This window comes from Ictalurus punctatus, chromosome 19 (genome assembly GCF_001660625.3).
Source record: "Ictalurus punctatus breed USDA103 chromosome 19, Coco_2.0, whole genome shotgun sequence".
Lineage (NCBI taxonomy): Eukaryota > Metazoa > Chordata > Actinopteri > Siluriformes > Ictaluridae > Ictalurus > Ictalurus punctatus.
In genome coordinates, this window is record NC_030434.2 from 5,454,552 (window position 1) to 5,474,660 (window position 20,109).

General features: G+C 37.8%; 1 protein-coding gene and 1 long non-coding RNA gene across 6 annotated transcripts in view; one reads left to right on the forward strand and one right to left on the reverse strand.

The window, feature by feature from the left end:
* LOC128635398 (uncharacterized) overlaps positions 1-20,109 on the reverse strand; it is a 99,568-nt gene that overhangs the window by 38,280 nt on the left and 41,179 nt on the right. The window lies entirely within an intron of this gene.
* LOC108279542 (NACHT, LRR and PYD domains-containing protein 3) overlaps positions 7,920-20,109 on the forward strand; it is a 44,633-nt gene continuing 32,443 nt past the window's right edge. For all 5 annotated transcript variants that reach the window (XM_053688239.1, XM_053688236.1, XM_053688237.1 and 2 more), the window contains exons 1-3: positions 7,920-8,057; positions 12,603-12,740; positions 13,831-13,947. In XM_053688239.1, the coding sequence (XP_053544214.1) occupies positions 12,685-12,740; positions 13,831-13,947 (173 nt within the window). In that variant the 5' untranslated portion in view covers positions 7,920-8,057; positions 12,603-12,684. The remainder of the gene's footprint in view (positions 8,058-12,602; positions 12,741-13,830; positions 13,948-20,109) is intronic.

Consider the following 20,109-nt stretch of genomic DNA (forward strand, 5'->3'; position numbering starts at 1 on the left):
TAAACACTCTGCCATATGGGATTTACTCTCTCTCTTTCTGTATATATGAGAGAGTCAGATACACAGCACAGAATGAGTTCTCTGACTCGCTCACACACAAACGCTATCCTCAGAACTTATCACTAACTCAGCATTATATAAAAACATCCTTTAGAATCAGATTATATAACATGTAATATAACAGTGTTTATACAATATGTTTTAAATGTCAAATCTAATATAATGTGTAAATATACTATACTATAAATCACATCCTTGGGTTTATAAAAATGGATTTTACACAATACATTGTTGTATTCACTTGAGAGAATTTTCCCCACCCCAAAGAAACTGCTGTAGATGATAAAACTCTCCCATTCACTCTGTACTAGTCACAAAACTAAAGATATCTTTCTTAAAACACTATTGTGCATCACAACTGAGTCTCTGAATGTAGAAAAGGTGCTTTACACAACTTTGAAACCATTTAATTCTAAGAGCACTGAAAAGTACCTACATATCCTCAGAGCTTCTAACTAATGCTTCACCATAAATATGACTAAAAATGAAGCTCCGCCTCCATGAGCTCACAGCTGTGTTGTGATTGGCCAGGACTGGGTTCTATTAGAGACTTCTCCTTTACTTTTTCCGAGTATTAGTGATGGGAAGTTTGGATTATTTTAACAACTTGGATGTTTGAATCTTGTTCAGCAAAATGAACAAATCTTTATCCAAGTCATTTTGTTCATATCAGCAGAATATAATTAAAATATTACACGTTAAATCCCCCAACACATCTAGTACTTACACAAACATTGATCACATTAGGAATAAAAAATAAACTACAGGCTAATGCAGCCAAGGCCGAATTATGAGGAAGAGAAATGATTAATTAATAGTTTATCTGGGTCTTCAGGCTACGCAGTCTGTTAGTTCACCTCACTTCCTGATCCGAATCGTTCTTTATTTTGTCACATCACATTTGTCACGTCTGTTCCCCGGAAACAGAAACGATTATTTCACCTCTCAAGTCTTTGGCTTCAAGTCATTCGTTCATCACGTGACTGAATGGAGAGGAGCTGTGAAGTGATGAACGAACGACTCGAACCCGAAGACTCGAGAGGTGAACAAATCATGTCTGCTTCTATAGGATATAAAGTGTAATCAATATGTGTAACTACAAAGTTGACTAATGTTTGGATATGTTAATCAGGTATAATCTGGTATGTTTACTCAACAGTTAAGAATTACTTGTGGGAAGTGTTATCTAAATTCATAGTACACTTGTTGATCGAGTTATAAGTGTGTATTGAGTTAGAAGAATTCTGTGTCTTACTAAAGAGTAGGCCTAATTGTTTTCTGTGTCAATCCGTACCTCTGAACAGCAGGCATAATCTAAAACTATAAAACACTTCTAACAAGTGGTATTCTAAGTGTGTACATTAAGTACTTTGTGTTTGTCTAAAGCAGCTTCACTCTACGACAGTAAATTAAGAACCTTGTGTTTGTTTAAATCTTCACTTTGTGGCAATAAAAAAATCAGTTAAACACATTCCACAACTGGGTTTCTAAACAAAGCCCTCTAAGCTTGCAAATCAGTGTCAAAAGAAAAGATAAGAATTCCAGGAGGAAAAATACCCAGATGAGACTATAGGGTAAATTATGTGACAAAGTAAAAAACCCTGGTCTGGTAAAACTTTTAAAGAAAATACAACTAACTACGCATGCGCCACAAATATAAGGTATCATATGGACATGAATAATTAGTTAAGGCAATGGAGATTGATTTGTTTCTAGAATGAAAAGATGAATGCCCCGCCTAGGGATAATTTTACTGCTTCAGAGAGGTATATAAAGACATGTTTGTACATGTACAATTCAGACCCTCTGCAGACTGTCTCACAAGTCACATGACAGGGGGGAGGGAAAATTGCTAATTGGGCCCAATTTGGACATTTTCAGTTAGGGGTGTACTCACTTTTGTTGCCAGCGGTTTAGACATTAATGGCTGTGTGTTGAGTTATTTTTAGGGGACAGCAAATTTACACTGTTACACAAGCTGTACATTCACTACTTTACATTGTAGCACAGTGTCATTTCTTCAGTGTTGTCACATGAAAAGATATAATCAAATATTTACAAAAATGTGAGGGGTGTACTCATTTTTGTGAGATACTGTATATATATACACTGTCTGCTGTGCATATGCAATACAATGTACACTAAACATAATTTGCAATATTTAAATAATACAGTGCAATATACAATATAACATGCAAGTGCAGAATCATAAATTGTGTATTAAGCCAATTAAGAGCAAGAAGAGATAAAACCTATCAATTAGACAAAGATCAGAGAAAAGAATATCCTTGACATTCTGTCTGTTTTATTGTTTTTTTTATTGGGTTTACTGTTTTATCTACTGTTCATCACTGACTGAAGTGAAATAATGAATAACCACCGGACCATTTTTAGGGAGGGAGAGGAAATATTTTGAAAACTTCTGTTATGAAATTCTATGTTTTTGTGGTTTTATATATATATATATATATATATATATATATATATATATATATATATATATATATATATAGTTTTCCAACACATACACATAAACTGTGATGAGTTTAGGGAGACAACATCTGAGGTTTGTTTACAGCCCTGTCTCTTTTAATAATTACTGATGGGACTAATAATTTGGTTTGTTTCTTTTTATTGAAGATGTAATGAAACAGTGACTACGTTTACATAGACAGTAGTAATCTAATTATTGACCTTAACCTAAGTAAGGTAATATTGTGATTAAGGTGATTACATGAGTCGCTTTTAGAATACTCCTGCCATGTTCCCGTTTTACATGTTGTAGAACATAATTAGATTAACAGCCCACGTCATTACGTCATGCCATCTGACGTCCCGCCAGAATCTCACGTATTAACGTACAGCTCCTCTTCGTTATGGTGCCGTATACAGTTTTGGGTGTTTCATTTTTAATTTTACTAAAGCTTCAAGTGCAGTCGATGATGCGTCATGCTATGCATGCAAATAGACGACGGCGGATACAAATTCTCCAGAAACTGGCCTCCTCCCTACTTTCAAACGGCAACATTTCATTCATGCCACCGCGACAAACTCGGAGGTACTGGATGAGAGTACGAAGTAAGGACTGGTGGGAGCGAGTTGTTTTAATGGAATTTGATGACGCCGAATGGAAAGAAAATTTCCGCATGTCCCAGAGATCATTTGTAAAATTATGTTCCGTGATGGAGGGTGTCATGAGTCCCCAGGAAGTCACTGTACGTGCACCTGTGCCCTTGGAGATGCGGGTGGCAGTGGTCCTGTACCGACTCGGTAGCTGTGGGGAATACCGAGTAATAGCTAATCAATTTGGCGTGCACAAATGCATGGTCAAGAAGTTTGTGTACATGTTTTGCGAAGGAATGGTATCCTATGCAAAAAATCTAATCTAGGTTCCTAGTCTGGAGGAGGCAAATGCAATTGCTCACCGATTCGAAATGGAACATCACATACCACAGATAATTGGATGCTGTGACGGGCGCACATTCCCATACTTCCGCCAAAAGATGGATATAGGGACTTTGTTAATCGTAAAGGATGGCCCTCATACGTGCTTCAGGCAGTCGTGGATGACCGATGTTGGTAAGAAGCCAAGAATACATTTATTTGCCTGTATTAGCCCACATGAATCTTGCCTTTATTGTATAATAGCGCGTATTATGTATTTGTTGTTTGATCAATTGTTTTTACTGGTATTTGTCCTATCATAGGTTCCATTTTAAGTATTTATCTGCCCTGTGAAGTGTTTTATGACTTGTCTGTAACAAGCACAATACACATTTTTTATTTACTTTAAAATATAAGTGATTTTCACTTAGATATGTACCTTTCTCTCAAACCTATATATTGTATGCAAAACACTAGAGCCTAAGTTGTTTATCTGCTAATATGACCAATAATCTCAGCTATACTTCTGTAATGCTGATGTTACTTTTTTCTTTTTCATCTAGCTTTTGGAGTGTCAAAGTTCCAGAGAGCACGATGATGCCAGTGTACTGTGGCAATCACAGCTATGCAAAAAGGCCCATCTACTACCCAGGGTAAACAATATTTTGCCATGGTCTTGGCTGGTAACATTAAATGATCACAATGACATCAATAACTTTGTGTTGTTGTATGATCTTTAGGGAGTGAGGGTGATTCAGGGGAAACCTGTGCGTTTCTTTCTCCTTGGAGATCCAGCTTATCCACTCATGGACTAGCTGGTGAAGTGTTACCCACAGTCTCCAGACCTAACACCTGAACAAGAGTCGTTCAATGTTCACAGCTCAGCAAGAACAACAGTGGAAATTGCTTTTGGGAGACTGAAGTCTAGGTGGAGGGTGCTCCTGAAACGCAGTGATTTTCACTTAACTTTCTCACCTTGCATGATTACAACATGTTGTACACTACACAATTTTTGTGAACGAGAAAAGGAGAAGGTCCCCCAATGCTGGTTGGAGGAGGCAACAGTTATGGAGAGAGCCTTACCCCAGCCCCACAGTGCACCACAGAACCACACTCCCAGCGCAGATGCTCATGTCATGAGAGATGCATTATCAGCATACATGGCAGCAACCTTTCCCCTTCGGAGGAGTATGCATTAGGCACAAGTGGTTAACTTCCACCATATTTGCTTGCGTTGAGGAACTTGGAAAGTCACACTTCTTAGTATTTGTTCAACGTTCTTATCTCCAGTCTCTGATGTTAACTGCATTCAAGAACTTATTTTATGACAAAGTCATAAAATTTATTTTACTGTAAGTCATAAAATTTATTTTAATGTGAACTAAACAATTTCTTTAAGTACTTTGTGTTACTCATTAATCACAGAAAGAAACACCATTTATGTTGGGCTTTATATGCATCAATTCCAGGTGCCAAAAAAGGACAACAAAAGGACAATAAAAAAGGGACCGCTTCAAGTTCTGCAGACTTATGTTAAATATTACTTTACAAATAGAGGTTTAAATAAATTTAAAAAAACAAGAAACATTTCAACCCCATCCAGGGTGTAAGTTTCACTTTCTAAGCAAGTATATAACAAAAGACAAGGCACATTCTTTCCTGTAACACAGGCAAATGATGGTAGGCAAACATATCTAAACTCAAGCCAATACAGGCATTCACAAACTATTTTACATAAGCAGGTTGTCTGCTAACCTAATGGCAGGCTGCTCACAGTTGAGTATATGATCGAGCATGGTTATTTGCTTCTTCTGACCCATGTTCAGCAGTGGATGTGTTTCACACAGTAGAACCATGTATGGGATAGTTAGATGGCTGTATGTGATACCATTGAAAGTGTGAGGGGTGCAGTGAATCAGGTGTAAACATTTGCTGTGTCTGTGTATTTTGGAATCCCTCAAGTACTGATATCAGGTGCTCAGTGGAACGGACATTGCTCTCAATTAAAGCATTAAGGAGTCTCTCTTCTCTTTGCTCGGATTTCTGGATTTGGTCTTGAACCCATTCATTTTCTTGCCTTATTATCTGTATCCTGAACTGCTGATGCTGAGAGATCACAGTGCTTCTCGCTTTCTTCTTTCTTCGAAGGTAACCTACACAATATGTTTCCATTAAAAAAAAAAAAGAATAGAAGCATCAGTTGTAGTGACAGGCTTTGATAGCGATAACATAGCTAAAAGTCTTGGAAAAGTAAAAAAATATATTTTTAAGTGTTTCCATTTTCTACATTATGCATATTTTAAATGTTGGGACACATATGTGCAGCATACAGTAGCTGGCTTATGTAGCAACTACTGAACCTGATGAGTCAAACTAATACATGCCTCCAGAGAGTTTTCTTATACATATACATACATACATAGTGCCTATTTAACTGAAATTGCATTTACATGTCACCTTGTGTCCTGGGTGGGTCGACATCTGGTGCTGTGGCTGAAAAGCTTTCCTCTTGAGTACCAGACATATCAGTTGATGATGCATTATCTTCATCTGCATCCTCGTTCATTTCCTCCTGGCGAGCTAGAGAACTCACTTCATCCCCAATGACACTCTCTATATGGCAAAGTAAATACATAAAATTAGCAATGTATAGACTATTTACTGTAACCTTCTAGTTAGCTAATAGCAGAAAAACAAATACAACCAGCTCAAACATGCTTACCATCCACTGAATTCGAGCGTTCCGCTGCATCCTCGTCCCCATCAAACCCAATGTCCACTCCATTCTCGGAAATGTTGGACAAAGATCGATGACCAAGTATGTCATGCATACTTTCAAAGTGTGGGAAAGATGAAGGATTAGAACCGCTGGTGTTGTTTTGTTTTTTCGCCCGATAGTAGCTAGTTTTTAGGATTTTCCAGCAGGTGCGCACTTGTTCAGCCGAACGTACGTAACCTTCCTCTTCCATTCTTTCTGCGACTTTAAATATGTCACCATTCCTGTTCTTACGGCCATCAAGGCACTTCATAATATCCATTTCTTTCAGAATGCCTAACATTACCATCATTTCCTGGTCGGACCAAAAATGTGACTTCTTGCTTGTAGCAAACTCTTGTTTGACGAAAACGGTTGCGCTGCCGTGTGTGATCATGTCCTGTCGCAAAATGCGGTGAAACTCCCACACAACATTCATAATGTGATTAAGGTGTCTGTAATACATGTCTGTTATACACACCCATAATGCGACTAAAACAGGAGTACTCCACCTGTCTTAATTAGATTATTGCTTAATTCGAGTATGACCTTAATTAGATTAAGGTAAGTAAAAATTGCTGTTTACATGGTAGTTTCTTAATTAGAGTATGGTCTTAATTGGAGTAAGGGTGGATTATTGTTGTCCATGTAAACGCAGCTATTGACATCTATTATATAACTTTAAAAAATGCGGGATTATGCCATCTACAGGCCTATTGTTACACTGCAAACATTTGCCTCATATATTAGCTATACAGTGCATGGGAATATATTTTGTGTGATGAACGCTGTATAAAGTCTACGTTCACAAAAAAATTATGATTGCATGTGATTAAATGTTAGTATTTTCATATGCAAGTGCAATTCATATTCATAGTATCATTCATATGCAAGTGCAAAGGGAAGAGTAATACAGTACTTTATATAAAACCCATTCATTTCCATGTGTTTTTCTTTGGCAGCTGGTAGATTTATTCTTAACGCTGTCGAAGCATCAGCAGTTTCCACGTTAAATGGATCTGCCATGTTTTTGTATCCTTTATCAAAACTAATTTAAACTCTGTTTATTAATTTAAGTTTAGACACCGCTTCCATGTACTTTATTGGTGCTAGCTGTGTGAAAACTGATGGATGAGTGTCTGTGGTAAACAGAAGAGTATTAACTCACTGCACTACAGTATTTTACTGTAATTTTACAGTTTTCCAAATAAAAATAAAAAAGCATTAAAAATCTTTCGTAGTTAAAGTAACCAAAGTAAAGAGTGTAGTACATTATAGAGTAGTGCATATTTTCCCCAAATAAAAATGATTTAGTCAGTAACCTTTTATTTTATTAAACAACGGATTCTGTGGATTTTAAACAGCATCAGTTACTAAAAAAGGTGTAGCTCATTGTTTTGTTTTTGAATAACAGTCATTTAAATGTTTTAGCCTTTTTGAGCTTCTGTTTTAAAGCTACTGAAGACAGAAATGTGAATATGTGAAAGTGAAACTAACTTTACCGCAGTCTCTTTCCTGTGTAAGTGCAGTACAGAGAGGATAAATTACTGCTAGTATGTTGTACTGTATGTGATTAAATGCATTAGAGAATCATGAAAACATAATACTGATGAAGTTTCAGCAAAAGGATAGATTTGACTTTATATTCTCGAGTCAGATCCCAACGTTCACCAAAAGATCCGGCTCAAAGAGTCGACTCATTCCTGAACGAATCATCACATGTAATGAATCCTCCTTCCTAAAGTGGAAGCGTTTCTCCCTCAGACTCCATTTTGTGGAGCGATTTTAAACTTTTAAAGAAACCTTTAACGCAGAAACGGTGATATTAATGTCACACAACAAGGGCTGTTGACTAAAGGTGAGTGATTTCTTTATTATAAATGACTTTATATAAGAAGAATGAGGATATAGTGTAAATAAAACTCGTGTAAAATCAGCCGTAGGAAATCTGCAGCGCGTGAGGTTCAGGACTTTCAACTTTCTCTCTTCAGTTTCTCCTGAATTAAACATTCAGAAGGTTTGGGGAATATCATTTTTATCACTGTGGAACAGACATCATGTGTTTTAAAATATATTCCGTCCATTTGAAGTTCCCCTTGCGGATCAATAAAGTATCTATCTATCCATCCATCCATCCATCCATCCATCCATCTATCTATCCATCCATCCATCCATCCTCTCAGTTGCGCTCCGGAAGCGGAAGTTATGGGTTGAGTCCGAAATAGTGAACTACACAGTAGGAGAAAAGGCAATAAACAAACATTAAAAACTCACAAATATCCACGTTTACATTCTCAACTTTATTTACATAGAAAGAGCAAAGTTAATTTGAACCAGTTAATTTAGCTTCTTCTTCTTTTTAACATCGAAAAATTAGTTAAACATTTTAAATAGTTAAACATCGAAAAACTCGTATTTTGTGTATGTTCCGTGATCTGTTTTTTTTTATTTTTTTTTATGGGGCGTCTTCACCACACCTCCAGAAATGACCATTTTACAACCCCAATTCCAAAAAAGTTGGGACATGGGGTAAAATGTCAATAAAAACACAATGCAATGATCTGCAAATCTCATAAACCCACGTTATTCACAATAGGCCATAAAAAACATATCAAATGTTTAAACTGAGTAAAAGTACCATTTTAAGAACAAATAAGGTAATTTTGAATTGCATGGCCGCAACATGTCTCAGAAAAGTTGGGACGGGGGCAACAAAGGCTGGAAAAGTAAGTGTTAGTAAAAAGAAACAGCTGGAGGTTAATTTGGGAACAGGGCAGTAATATGATTGGGTATAAAAAGAGTATCTTAGAGAGGCGGAGTCTTTCAGGAGTAAAGATGGGCAGAGGTTCACCAATCTGTGAAAATCTGTGTCTACAATTTGTGGAACAATTTCAGAATAATGTTCCTCAATGTAAAATTGCGAAGACTATGAATATCTCATCATCTACAGTACATATCATCAAAAGATTCAGATAATCTGGAGAAATCTCTGTGCACAAGGGACAAGGGTGAAAGTCAATATTGCATGCTTGTGATCTTCGGGCCCTCAGGCAGCACTGCATTAAAACAGGCCTGATTCTGTAATGGAAATCACTGCATGGGCTCAGAATAACCTCCAGAACTCACTGTCTGTGAACACAGTTCTCCGTGCCATCCACAAAGCTGGTTAAAGCTCTATCAGGCAAAGAGGAAGCCATGTATGAACATGATCCAGAAATGCAGCTGTCTTCTCTGATCCAAAGCTCATTTAAAATGGACTGAGGCAAAGTGGAAAACTGTTCTGTGATCAGACGAATCTAAACTTGAAATTCTTTTTGGAAACGATGGACGCAGCATGCTCTAAAGTAAAGAGGAGAGAGACCAAACTTTTTTTTTTTATCAGCGCTCAGTTCAAAAGCCTGCATCTCTGAAGGTATGGAGTTGCATTAGTGCCTGTGGAATGAGTAGCTTGCACATCTGGAAAGGCGACATCAATGCCGAAAGGTATATACAGGTTTTAGAGCAACATCTGCTTCCATCCAGATTCCATCCCATCTTTACTTTTGAGAGACTCTGCCTCTCTAAGATAATCTTTTTATACCCTGTCATGTTATTGATCACTTGCCAACTAACCTCCAGCTGTTTCTTTTTAAGTAACACTTACTTTTCCAGTCTTTTGCTGCCCCTTCCCAACTTTTTGGAACAAATTCAAAATTACCTTATTTTGTTCCGTAAAATGGTACATTTACTCAGTTTAAACATTTGATATGTATTCTATGTTCTATTGTGAATAACATGTGGGTTCAAGAGATCTGCAAATCATTGCATTGTCTTTTTATTTAAATTTTACCCAGCACCCCAACTTTTTTGGAACTGTATGTCGCGATACTGAAACTCCTGGAATTTAGTGAATGCCGTGCAACTGATGGACACTACATGAATCAAACATTCCCATAATGCAACGGGCTGGTGCGGACAAGCTCAGAAAAAAATTTGTGTTGGGAAAATGCGTGCCGGCTCTTTTTAAATATTAAACCTTAAAAGACCTAGATCGATTTTTGGGAAATCTGACTCCTGTATTATTTGTTTTTCTAACATATTCTAGCAGTCAGCATCAAGTGCCATATATCATTTTAAACAGGATACATTTTTTTTTTTTAAATCTAGCTCATTTAAAGTGCCAAAAAAAAATCTCTGAGAATGATTGAATTATCTAGTATAATATTTAGAAAAATGCCAGAAACAATTTGGTGTTGTTGTTTTTTTTTCTTTTTTCTTTTTTTTTTTTTACTGTGGACTCAAACAAAACCTTCTTTTTTCTTTATAAAGTTATACCTGGATGTTTTAGACTTCCAAATGAAATTTTGTCTTCATTTAACATTCCCTTAGCAAGTTATAGCCATTTATTACAATATTATTCTATGCATTTTTCAATGAAAAAGGGTATTTTATTTACTGAAAATGTAGATGTGTCCATAAAAGAACATGAACAAATGCAAACAGTGAAACAAGTAGTTAAAAATGTCTTGTGCAACAAAAATACAAACAGTGCAAATGATATTCAGAAATACAAATTGAGAAATATACTAGGTGCAAATGAACAACTGGTGCATATAATTTTCACAAACTATATAAGAAGTATTTACATAATATAACAACCAGAACTGGATCCAGTAGGGACAATCCTGAGGTTTTATGTGTCACCTTGTGACCCCCTGCCGCTACGCCACTAAGCACCAACAGCTGTTCCTGTTTGGCTCAGAGGAACCAACTGCATAGGACAATGCTAACATGGTGGAGGTAGTATGTCCGGGATTGTAGTCATAATACACACACATACTGATTTGTACGTACTGTTTCAACAGCTGTGCAGTGTGTCACTGTCACAGTACACGATTTCAGATGCAGCTGTGGTGTGTTTATAGGCTGTAAAGAGGTGTTGTATGGAGTGAAATCAGAGTCAGCAGAACCTGAATTTGTAATGCTTGGGGAACAACGTGCAAATTTAAGCTCTCAGACATTCAAGAAGTTTCAAATTCAATGACTAAAAAAATAATAATAAACACTGAGTGATTCAGAGAAAACATCTCTCAGAAATGCTCAGAAAAAGGAAAGGAGCCAGGCTCTAATAGAACTCAATCCTAGCCAATCACAGCACACCTGTGAGCTCATGGAGGCGGGGTTCATTTATTAGTCATATTTTATAGTAATGCATCAGTTCCCCTGAAGTAGAAGGTAGAAGCTCTGACGATAGGTAGGTAATTTTTTCTGCTCATCAAAGTAAATGGTTTCAAAATAGTTTAAAGCACCTTTTCTACATTCAGAGACTCAGTTGGGATGCACAATAGTGTTTTAAGAAAGATATCTTTAGTTTTGTGACTAGTACAGAGTGGATGGGAGAGTTTTATCATGTACAGCAGTTTCTTTATGGTGGGGAAAATTCTCTCAAGTGAATACACAATGTATTGTGTAAAATCCCATTTTATAAACCCAAGGATGTGATTTAAAGTATAGTTTATTTACACATTCTATTATATTTGACATTTAAAACATAGTATTTGTATAAACACTATTATATTACATGTTATACAATCTGATTCCATAGGAAGTGTTTTTATATAATGCTGAGTTAGTGATAAAAGTTCTGAGGATAGTGGTTTGTGTGAAAACTGTGAGAAGGATGGTTCAAGTGGCCAAAAAATCTTCAAGGATCACAGTTGGAGAATTGCAGAAGTTAGTTGCGTCTTGGGGTCAGAAAGTCTCCAAAACTACAATCTGAAGTCACCTACATCACCACAAATTGTTTGGAAGGGTTTGAAGTAAAAAGCCTCTACTCTCATCCAAAAACAAACTCGAGCGTCTTCAGTGTGCCAGACACTACTGGAACTTCAAATGGGATCGGGTTCTATGGTCAAATGAAACCAAAATAGAGCTTTTTGGTAATAAACACCAGAGGTGGTATTGGTGCACACAGAGAGGTAGACATATGGAAAAGTACCTCATGTCCACGGTTATATATGGTGGTGACTCTTTAATGTTTTGAGGCTGTTTTTCTGCCAGAGGACCTGGACATTTAGTTAGGATACAGGGCATCATGGACTCTGCCAGAAAGATTAAAATGGGCCGTGGTTGGATCTTCCAGCATGTATTCTCCAACCTCAGGCATTATAGGAGAAGACTCAGACCTGTTATCTTGGCAAAGGGAGGTAGCAAAAAGTATTGACTAAAAGGGTGCCAATAATTGTAACTGTATGTATATACCACTGTAATATAACCAGACGGTTCAGATATATGAATGGAGGAGCTTGTGATTTTTTAAATGCACCTGTCAAAAAAGTTTTTCCTCTCACCAGTATTAAAAATTATACAAAAAGTGAAAAATGTTGTGAAGTTTAACTGTACATTTGTGTTTGTGTTTTTTTAGGAGTGTGATCCATTCCAGCAGAAGAGATCAGACTCTTCAGGACTCAACTGTGTGTTTGTGCAAACTTTAATAATTTTCAAAGATGGAGACTCCTGATCTGGACACGGATAATGTTTCCCCACCTTCAGAAAAAAAACGGTAACCTACCATGTCATTGTATTCTAGTCATAAATATTCATATTTATACCATGGTCTGTCTGAATACTAGATTCTGATTGCCTGGAAGGTGTGCATTCAAACTGTTGAATTTGGTGGGCGATCTGACGATTTTTGATTGCCTAAATTATGCGTCTTTCATGTGAGACGTATTTGAAAAACAGTTCAACATGAGCTAGCAGCAGGTGAATGAGGAGCTGGTGTGAAAAAAATGACTCGACGTCAGTAATGTGGCAATGGTTTGGCTATGCACAGTCAGAGATTTCTATAAACTTTGTCGGGCAACGGTCAGCACTTCTGTAATACGACAAATCTTTTCAACCACCTTAAGAGGAAGCATCTGAAGGAACATGCCACGAGTGTTTCACTCAGGCCGGTACAACAACCCCACTCATCCCGAAACATAAACAGTTAGCACTGACCGACGCATTAGAGCAGTCGAAAAATACGATAAAAGCAACAAACAATGAAACGAGGTGTCTGAGGTTTTACATTCTATCTATCTAAGAGTATAGTGACGTTCAAAGCTGTGGACAACGTGGGATTTAAGAGACTGATGCACACTTTAGATGGGAACATGGAAAACGCGAAGTTTTCCCGCACAGGAAAACTCATCTACTACAGCCTTGGGGTGTGTGTGTGTGTGTGTGTGTGTGTGTGTGTGTGTGTGTGATTTTATATATATATATATATATATATATATATATATATATATATATATATATATATATATGGTATAAGCAGGAAAATCCAGAGCTAGAAATTTAAATCGTTTAATGCACTCCGCTTCGTGTCAGGTGGTTCTTTTCCTCCACGGCATGCATTAAAATGATGTAATGCACACCTAGCCATGGATTATCCCTTACCTAAATTATTTACTGAGTACATATGAAAGGAATAACTTAAGCAAAGTTTTACTGTTAATGAAAAGCTAACAGTCACCACTTAGTATGAAATAATGTTAGATTCAGTTCATTGTAAGTAAAATTAAGTCCTCATTAAATTAACAAGTTAGTTAAAACTGTAAAGAGTGTATATAAATGACTAAAGGACAGTCTATAATGTTGTGCAGTAAACTCCAGGGAGAGAGATCAGAATCACCAGCACCCAGCTGTATCTCCATGAAGAGTGATCAGTCTATGCATCCTCCTCTGAGGTTTAAAGATGGAGACTCCTCACTTCTACACAGGTAACATCTCCTCACTGTTAATGTCACTGCTAAAGTCACAGTTAAAGGGAAATTCCAATAAAAAAATAAAATGATACAAAGGTAAATAATCATGTAACACCGCTAGCTGACATTATGGTAGCTACGTGTGTTGTTATTAACTTCAGTTATTTGTCTCAGTGTAATTGTGTAGAAAGATCTACAGTTGCTCTCTGCCTCCTGTTGCTCTTCTTGGTGAAGTTCTTCTTCTGTATGTTCTGGCTCGAACATGTATGGATGGATGGCACTGTGTAACAGTAATAATAATAATAATAATAATAATAATAATAATAATAAACTTTATTTTATTTTTTTATAAAGCGCCTTTAAAAGCAGCTTCTCAAAGCGCTGCACAGAAAATAAGCAGTACACAGAAAAATAAAACATAAAAGTTAATAAGAACTCCAGAACAATGCTAAATTTATCTGTCGCTGAAAAGCTGATTAATTCATCTGGTGTCACACGGCTGGACTACTGTAATGCCGTTTTAGCCGGAGTTTCTAAATCCACAATTAACAAACTGCAATATGTTCAGAACTCTGCCTCCCGGATCCTGACGGGAACCAGGAAATGTGAACATATTACACCTGTTTTGAAGTCCTTGCACTGGCTCCCGGTCAGGGTCCGTGTCGATTTCAAGATCATGATGTTGACATACAAGGTATTACATGGCTTGGCTCCGCAATACTTATCTGGCTTATTAATCCCTTACACCCCAAATCACAGACTGCGCTCCTCACAGTGTAATCTGTTAACTGTTCCACAAACACACCTAACATCTATGGGTGACGGGGCTTTTTCTGTCTACGCTCCTTCACTCTGGAACTCTCTTCCTCCTGAACTCAGGGAAGCCCAGACTCTTGGCATTTTTAAAGCTCTTCTCAAGACACACTTTTTTAAACTTGCATTCGACTGCTGATGTCTTTTATACTTGTTTTATACTTATTTTTATTATTAATGTTGTTGTTTTTGTTCTTATTAACTTTTATTTGTTTTATTTTTCTGTGGATTATTATTATTATTATTATTATTATTATTATTATTATTATTACTATTATTATTATTATTATTATTATTACCAGGAGTAATATGATCACATTTCCTGATACCCTTCAGCATCCTGGTGGCAGAGTTTTGTACATATTGCAATTTGTTAATTATGGATTTAGAAACTCCGGCTAAAACGGTGTTAAAGAAGTTTAGCATTGGTCACAGTCTAGCTATATTTCTGAGGTGAAAAAAGGATGCTTTAACAGTGCTCTGAACAAAAGAATCGAGTGTGAGGCCGGTATCGAAAATTACTCCAAGGTTCCTCATTTTACTTTGGGTCTCTTGAACAGAGCCATCAACAAACAGAGACACTGGACCAGCTTTGTGAATTTGATGACGGGAACTTATAAGCATAACTTCGGTTTTCCCGCTGTTCAGACACAGAAAGTTATTATTCATCCATGTTTTTATCTCAGAAATACAGTTAGAAAGGAAACAAGCATCAAGGTTTTCACCAGACTCTGAGTGATTGTAGATTTGGGTACCGTCAGCATGAAAGTGATAATGGAGGCAGAGTGCCAGACCTGTAGCCACCCATAGAAATAAACTGGGAACGGTCAGTAAAATAGGATTTAAACCAGTTTAAAACTGTCCCAGACACACCAAAAACACTTTCAAGGCAGGTAAGTAAAAGACCATGATCCACAGTATCGAAGGCGGCTCTAAGATCAAGAAGAATAAGAATGGATATAGTGCCAGAATCAGAGGCCATCAACAAGTAATTGGTAACCAACGCTGTTTCAGTACTGTGAAGTTTACAAAAACCTGACTGAAGGGGTTCAAAGAGGTTATTAATTGTAAGATGATTACATAGTTGAGAGGCAACAACATGCTCAAGTATTTTTGCCAAAAACTCAAGATTTGAAATTGGATGAAAATTGTTCAAATCATCCACGAAAACATTTTCTTTCTTTGGTACAGGTGTAACAGCAGCAGTCTTTAGTACTGCTGGAACGACCCCAGTCTCCAATGATTCATTTATAATGCTGAGGATATTAGGGCACCAAACATTGAAGCACGATTTAAATAGGTTTGTGGGAATTGGATCCAGCTAGCAAGTGGTTGATTTCATGCTGGATTCCTCCCTTGTGAGAGCCTCGGATTCAAGCAGGGAGAAATCAGTGAAAGAAACAAGAGTGAACGCAGATGGACGAAGGAGTAAAGAGGCAGAGTCAGGTGTGACAGAAATTTCTTTGCAAACATTATCGATCTTGCAATTAAAAAACTGAAGAAAAGAATTACATAGCTGCTGAGAAACAGACAAAGTGGTAACAGCATTAACTTGAAGCAGTCTGTTTATGGTTTGGAACAAGTGTCTGGGATTATTTAGATTGTTTACAATAGCCTGAGAGAAATAAGAGGATCTTTCAGTCTCCATTAGTGCTCGATAATCACCCAGAAGATCCTTCCACGCTTGATAGTAGACATTCAGTCCAGTAAGGCGCCATTTGCTCTCCATTTTCTGACAATCAGCCTTTCTAGAGCGCAGACTGTCATTATACCAGGGAGCAGAGCGGGCGAATGTGACCTTATTTGACCTTAGAGGAGCAAAAGAGTCAAGATTAGCAGCAAGAGCAGAATTTAACTGCAGAACTTTCTTCTCCAGCGATGAGGGATGCAGATCGCTTAAGGTAGAAACAACAGAATTGGAGAGAACTGTCTGATCAATAGACTTCCACTTCCGGAAGGTTAATGTTCGGATGGTAGGCTCACTTGGATGATACAGTTCCAGGTTAAAGAAGACAGCTGAATGATCAGACAGTCCAATGTCAACAGATGAAAACTGCGATACAAACGAGCCGTTTGCAATCACAAGATCCAGGGTGTGGCCCTTGTTATGAGTCGGGTCAGTTACAAACTGTGTGAAGCTAAAATAATCAAGGAGCGACAGAAATTCCTTAGCCACCACAGAGTCACTCCGGTCCACATGAATGTTAAAATCTCCCACAATTAGAATTCTGTCAAACTTCATTCTCAACATTGACAGGAAGTCAGCAAACTCTGAAATAAAAGCTGCATGTGTCTTAGCCTTTGGTGGTTTATAGACTGTAGCGATGATGGTAGATATAGGAGCGGAAATACTCAAGACCAGGCATTCAAATGATGAAAACTGGGGAACGGACAGAGAGCTCATGTTGAACTTCAGGTTGTAAACCATAATAATGCCTCTGCCTCTGCCAGATAACCTCGGGAGATCTAATACTCCAAATCCCGCTGGAGAGATCTGGTTAAACAGGAGTCCTTCATTTTCTTTATGCCAGGTTTCAGTTAAAAACAAGTCCAGCTTTTTATCTGTAAGAAAATCCGATAAAAGCAGCGCCATGTTATTCACGCATTGAATAATGCGGCATAGGCCTGGCTCTGAAGCGGAGACGACAGTGGTTTAACCCCTTTCGCCCCGACACTTGCGTTCATTCCGCCGGCAGAATGGAAAACGATTTATCGGACATTTTCAATTAGTATAAACAAATGAATTATTTTATCGGCGCAGTTCTAGTACAAGATTAGTCAGGACACTTGTGGCTTTCTGTGTGTACGGTTTTATGTCTGTGTGCTTAACTGCTAGTGAGCAGGGGGATGGGAAACGGGCGGAGTTTAAGCTCCCCTCTGGGCAAACAATTCACACCTCTCCACGAAAACATTGAGACATAGATAAATCGGAGAGCAGGACTAAAGCTTTTTTGATAGTAAAACACCGTACACAACTTCTACTATAAAATTATAACATTTAAACCCAAGATCGGACTTGTATAAACGTTTACTACCTTACATTACCTACATAGACGAAAATCCAGTTCGCTTGCGGTTTTATAAATCATGCACATTTCCATCGGTATAAAGTCCATCAGCTTTATTGAAGAAAACGAATGCAGTGCTCCACATTTAGTCACAAATGTCCTCTTCAAAATGCATTAAGTGTTTTGATATCCCACTCCTCTGGAAATTAGTAATTAGCCATAAACTGAACTGAGACACCATCTAAAAAACGTTAATCTGCTTTGGCTATGCTGAACATTCCGCCTCCTAAATTTTAATCGGACAGTCTAACTTGACTTACACCCACTTGGACCAATTCAATTCCAATATCAAATCTCCCCTTCATCTCTAAGATTTTAGAAAAGGTTGTAGCAAAGCAGTTATGCTCGTACTTGGATAGGAATAACATTCAAGAAATGTATCAGTCAGGATTTAGAGCTCATCATAGCACAGAGCCAGCGTTAGTTAAAGTAGTAAATGACCGTCTACTGACCTCTGATCAGGGTTGTGTCTCGCTGCTTGTGTTACTCGACCTTAGTGCAGCTTTTGATACTATAGATCACACTATTCTCCTTGATAGATTAGAAAATGTTGGTATTAAGGGAACAGTCCTCTCCTGGCTCAGGTCTTATCTGACCGATCGTTATCAGTTCCTAGATGTAAATGGTGAATTCTCCATGCGTACTGAGGTTACTTTTGGAGTTCCACAGGGTTCTGTTTTAGGCCCACTGCTCTTTACTTTATATATGCTACCCCTAGGTCAAATTATTCGTAAACATGGAATTAGCTTCCACTGTTATGCTGATGATACACAGTTGTATGTTTCAGCGAAGCCAGAGGACAGACAGAAGCTTAGTAAAGTTGAGGATTGTGTAAAGGACATTAGACGTTGGATGTTAACTAACTTCCTTCTACTTAATTCTGATAAAACAGAAATACTTTTATTAGGCCCACGTGTAGCTAGAAGTATTCTTTCTGATCACATGGTTACTCTGGATGGACTTTCTGTTTCATCATGTGCAGCAGTTAAAGACCTTGGAGTGATTATTGACTCCAGCCTATCATTTGATGCTCATGTAGATAATATTACTAGGATAGCCTTCTTTCATCTCAGAAATATTTCTAAGATAAGAAACATATTGTCACTACATGATGCGGAAATACTAGTTCATGCATTCGTCACCTCTAGATTAGATTACTGTAATGCCTTACTGTCTGGATGTTCCAGTAGGAATATAAATAAGCTCCAGTTAGTCCAGAATGCAGCTGCTAGAGTCCTAACTAGAACTAGAAGATACGACCATATCACACCGATATTATCAGTACTGCATTGGCTCCCAGTAAAATCTCGCATTAATTATAAAATACTTTTATTAACCTATAAAGCACTAAACGGTCTCGCGCCACAATATCTAAGCGACCTTTTGGTTTTCTATGATCCGCCGCGCCTACTTAAGTCAAAAGATGCAGGCTATTTGACGGTACCTCGAATAGCGAAGGCTACAGCAGGGGGAAGAGCTTTCGCTTATAGGGCCCCACAGTTATGGAACAGTCTTCCTATTAGTGTTCGGGACTCAGACACAGTCTCAGTGTTTAAGTCTAGGCTTAAAACGTATTTGTTTACTCAAGCCTACCCTGACTAGATTCTGTTCTACTACTTCGCAGTCATAATTATCTTTTTTCTTCCGCTCTCCTTTCACCGAGCCCCACACGAATTTATGGAGATACTAGAGATCCAGATCCTTTCTGCCTCTGGATGGAGCTCAAATCTTCTTTAATTCCAGACTGCTGGGACTACGGCTGCTCCTAACGCCATACACACTTCATGTAAATCCATAATGAACTTTTTCACACTAACTGTTGTTACGCAGATGAGGATGGGTTCCCTTCTGAGTCGGGTTCCTCTCAAGGTTTCTTCCTCTTAAAACATCTTAGGGAGTTTTTCCTTGCCACCGTCGCCACTTAGTGGCTTGCTCAGTTGGGATAAATTCACACCTTTAATATCTGTATACCGTGTTGATATTTCTGTAAAGCTGCTTTGAGACAATGTCTATTCTAAAAAGCGCTATACAAATAAAATTTAATTGAATTGAACCAATTGTAGATACTTCTATCTTTCAAACAAGCCCAAACTCGACATGCTTGACCACTCAGAGTCTGAGAAAATCAAACGCGTAATCAGCACAACCAAACCTTTTACGCGTGCGTCTCTAGTTGTGTGTCAGCGGGTACAGGGCAATCAGCACAGCGCTACAGGGCTGTGCAGAGAAACTATCAGGAAATGGCAGCTCTGCTCTAGCGGTCTTCCTGCAGAACTTTATACAGCAGGTTTTTGCA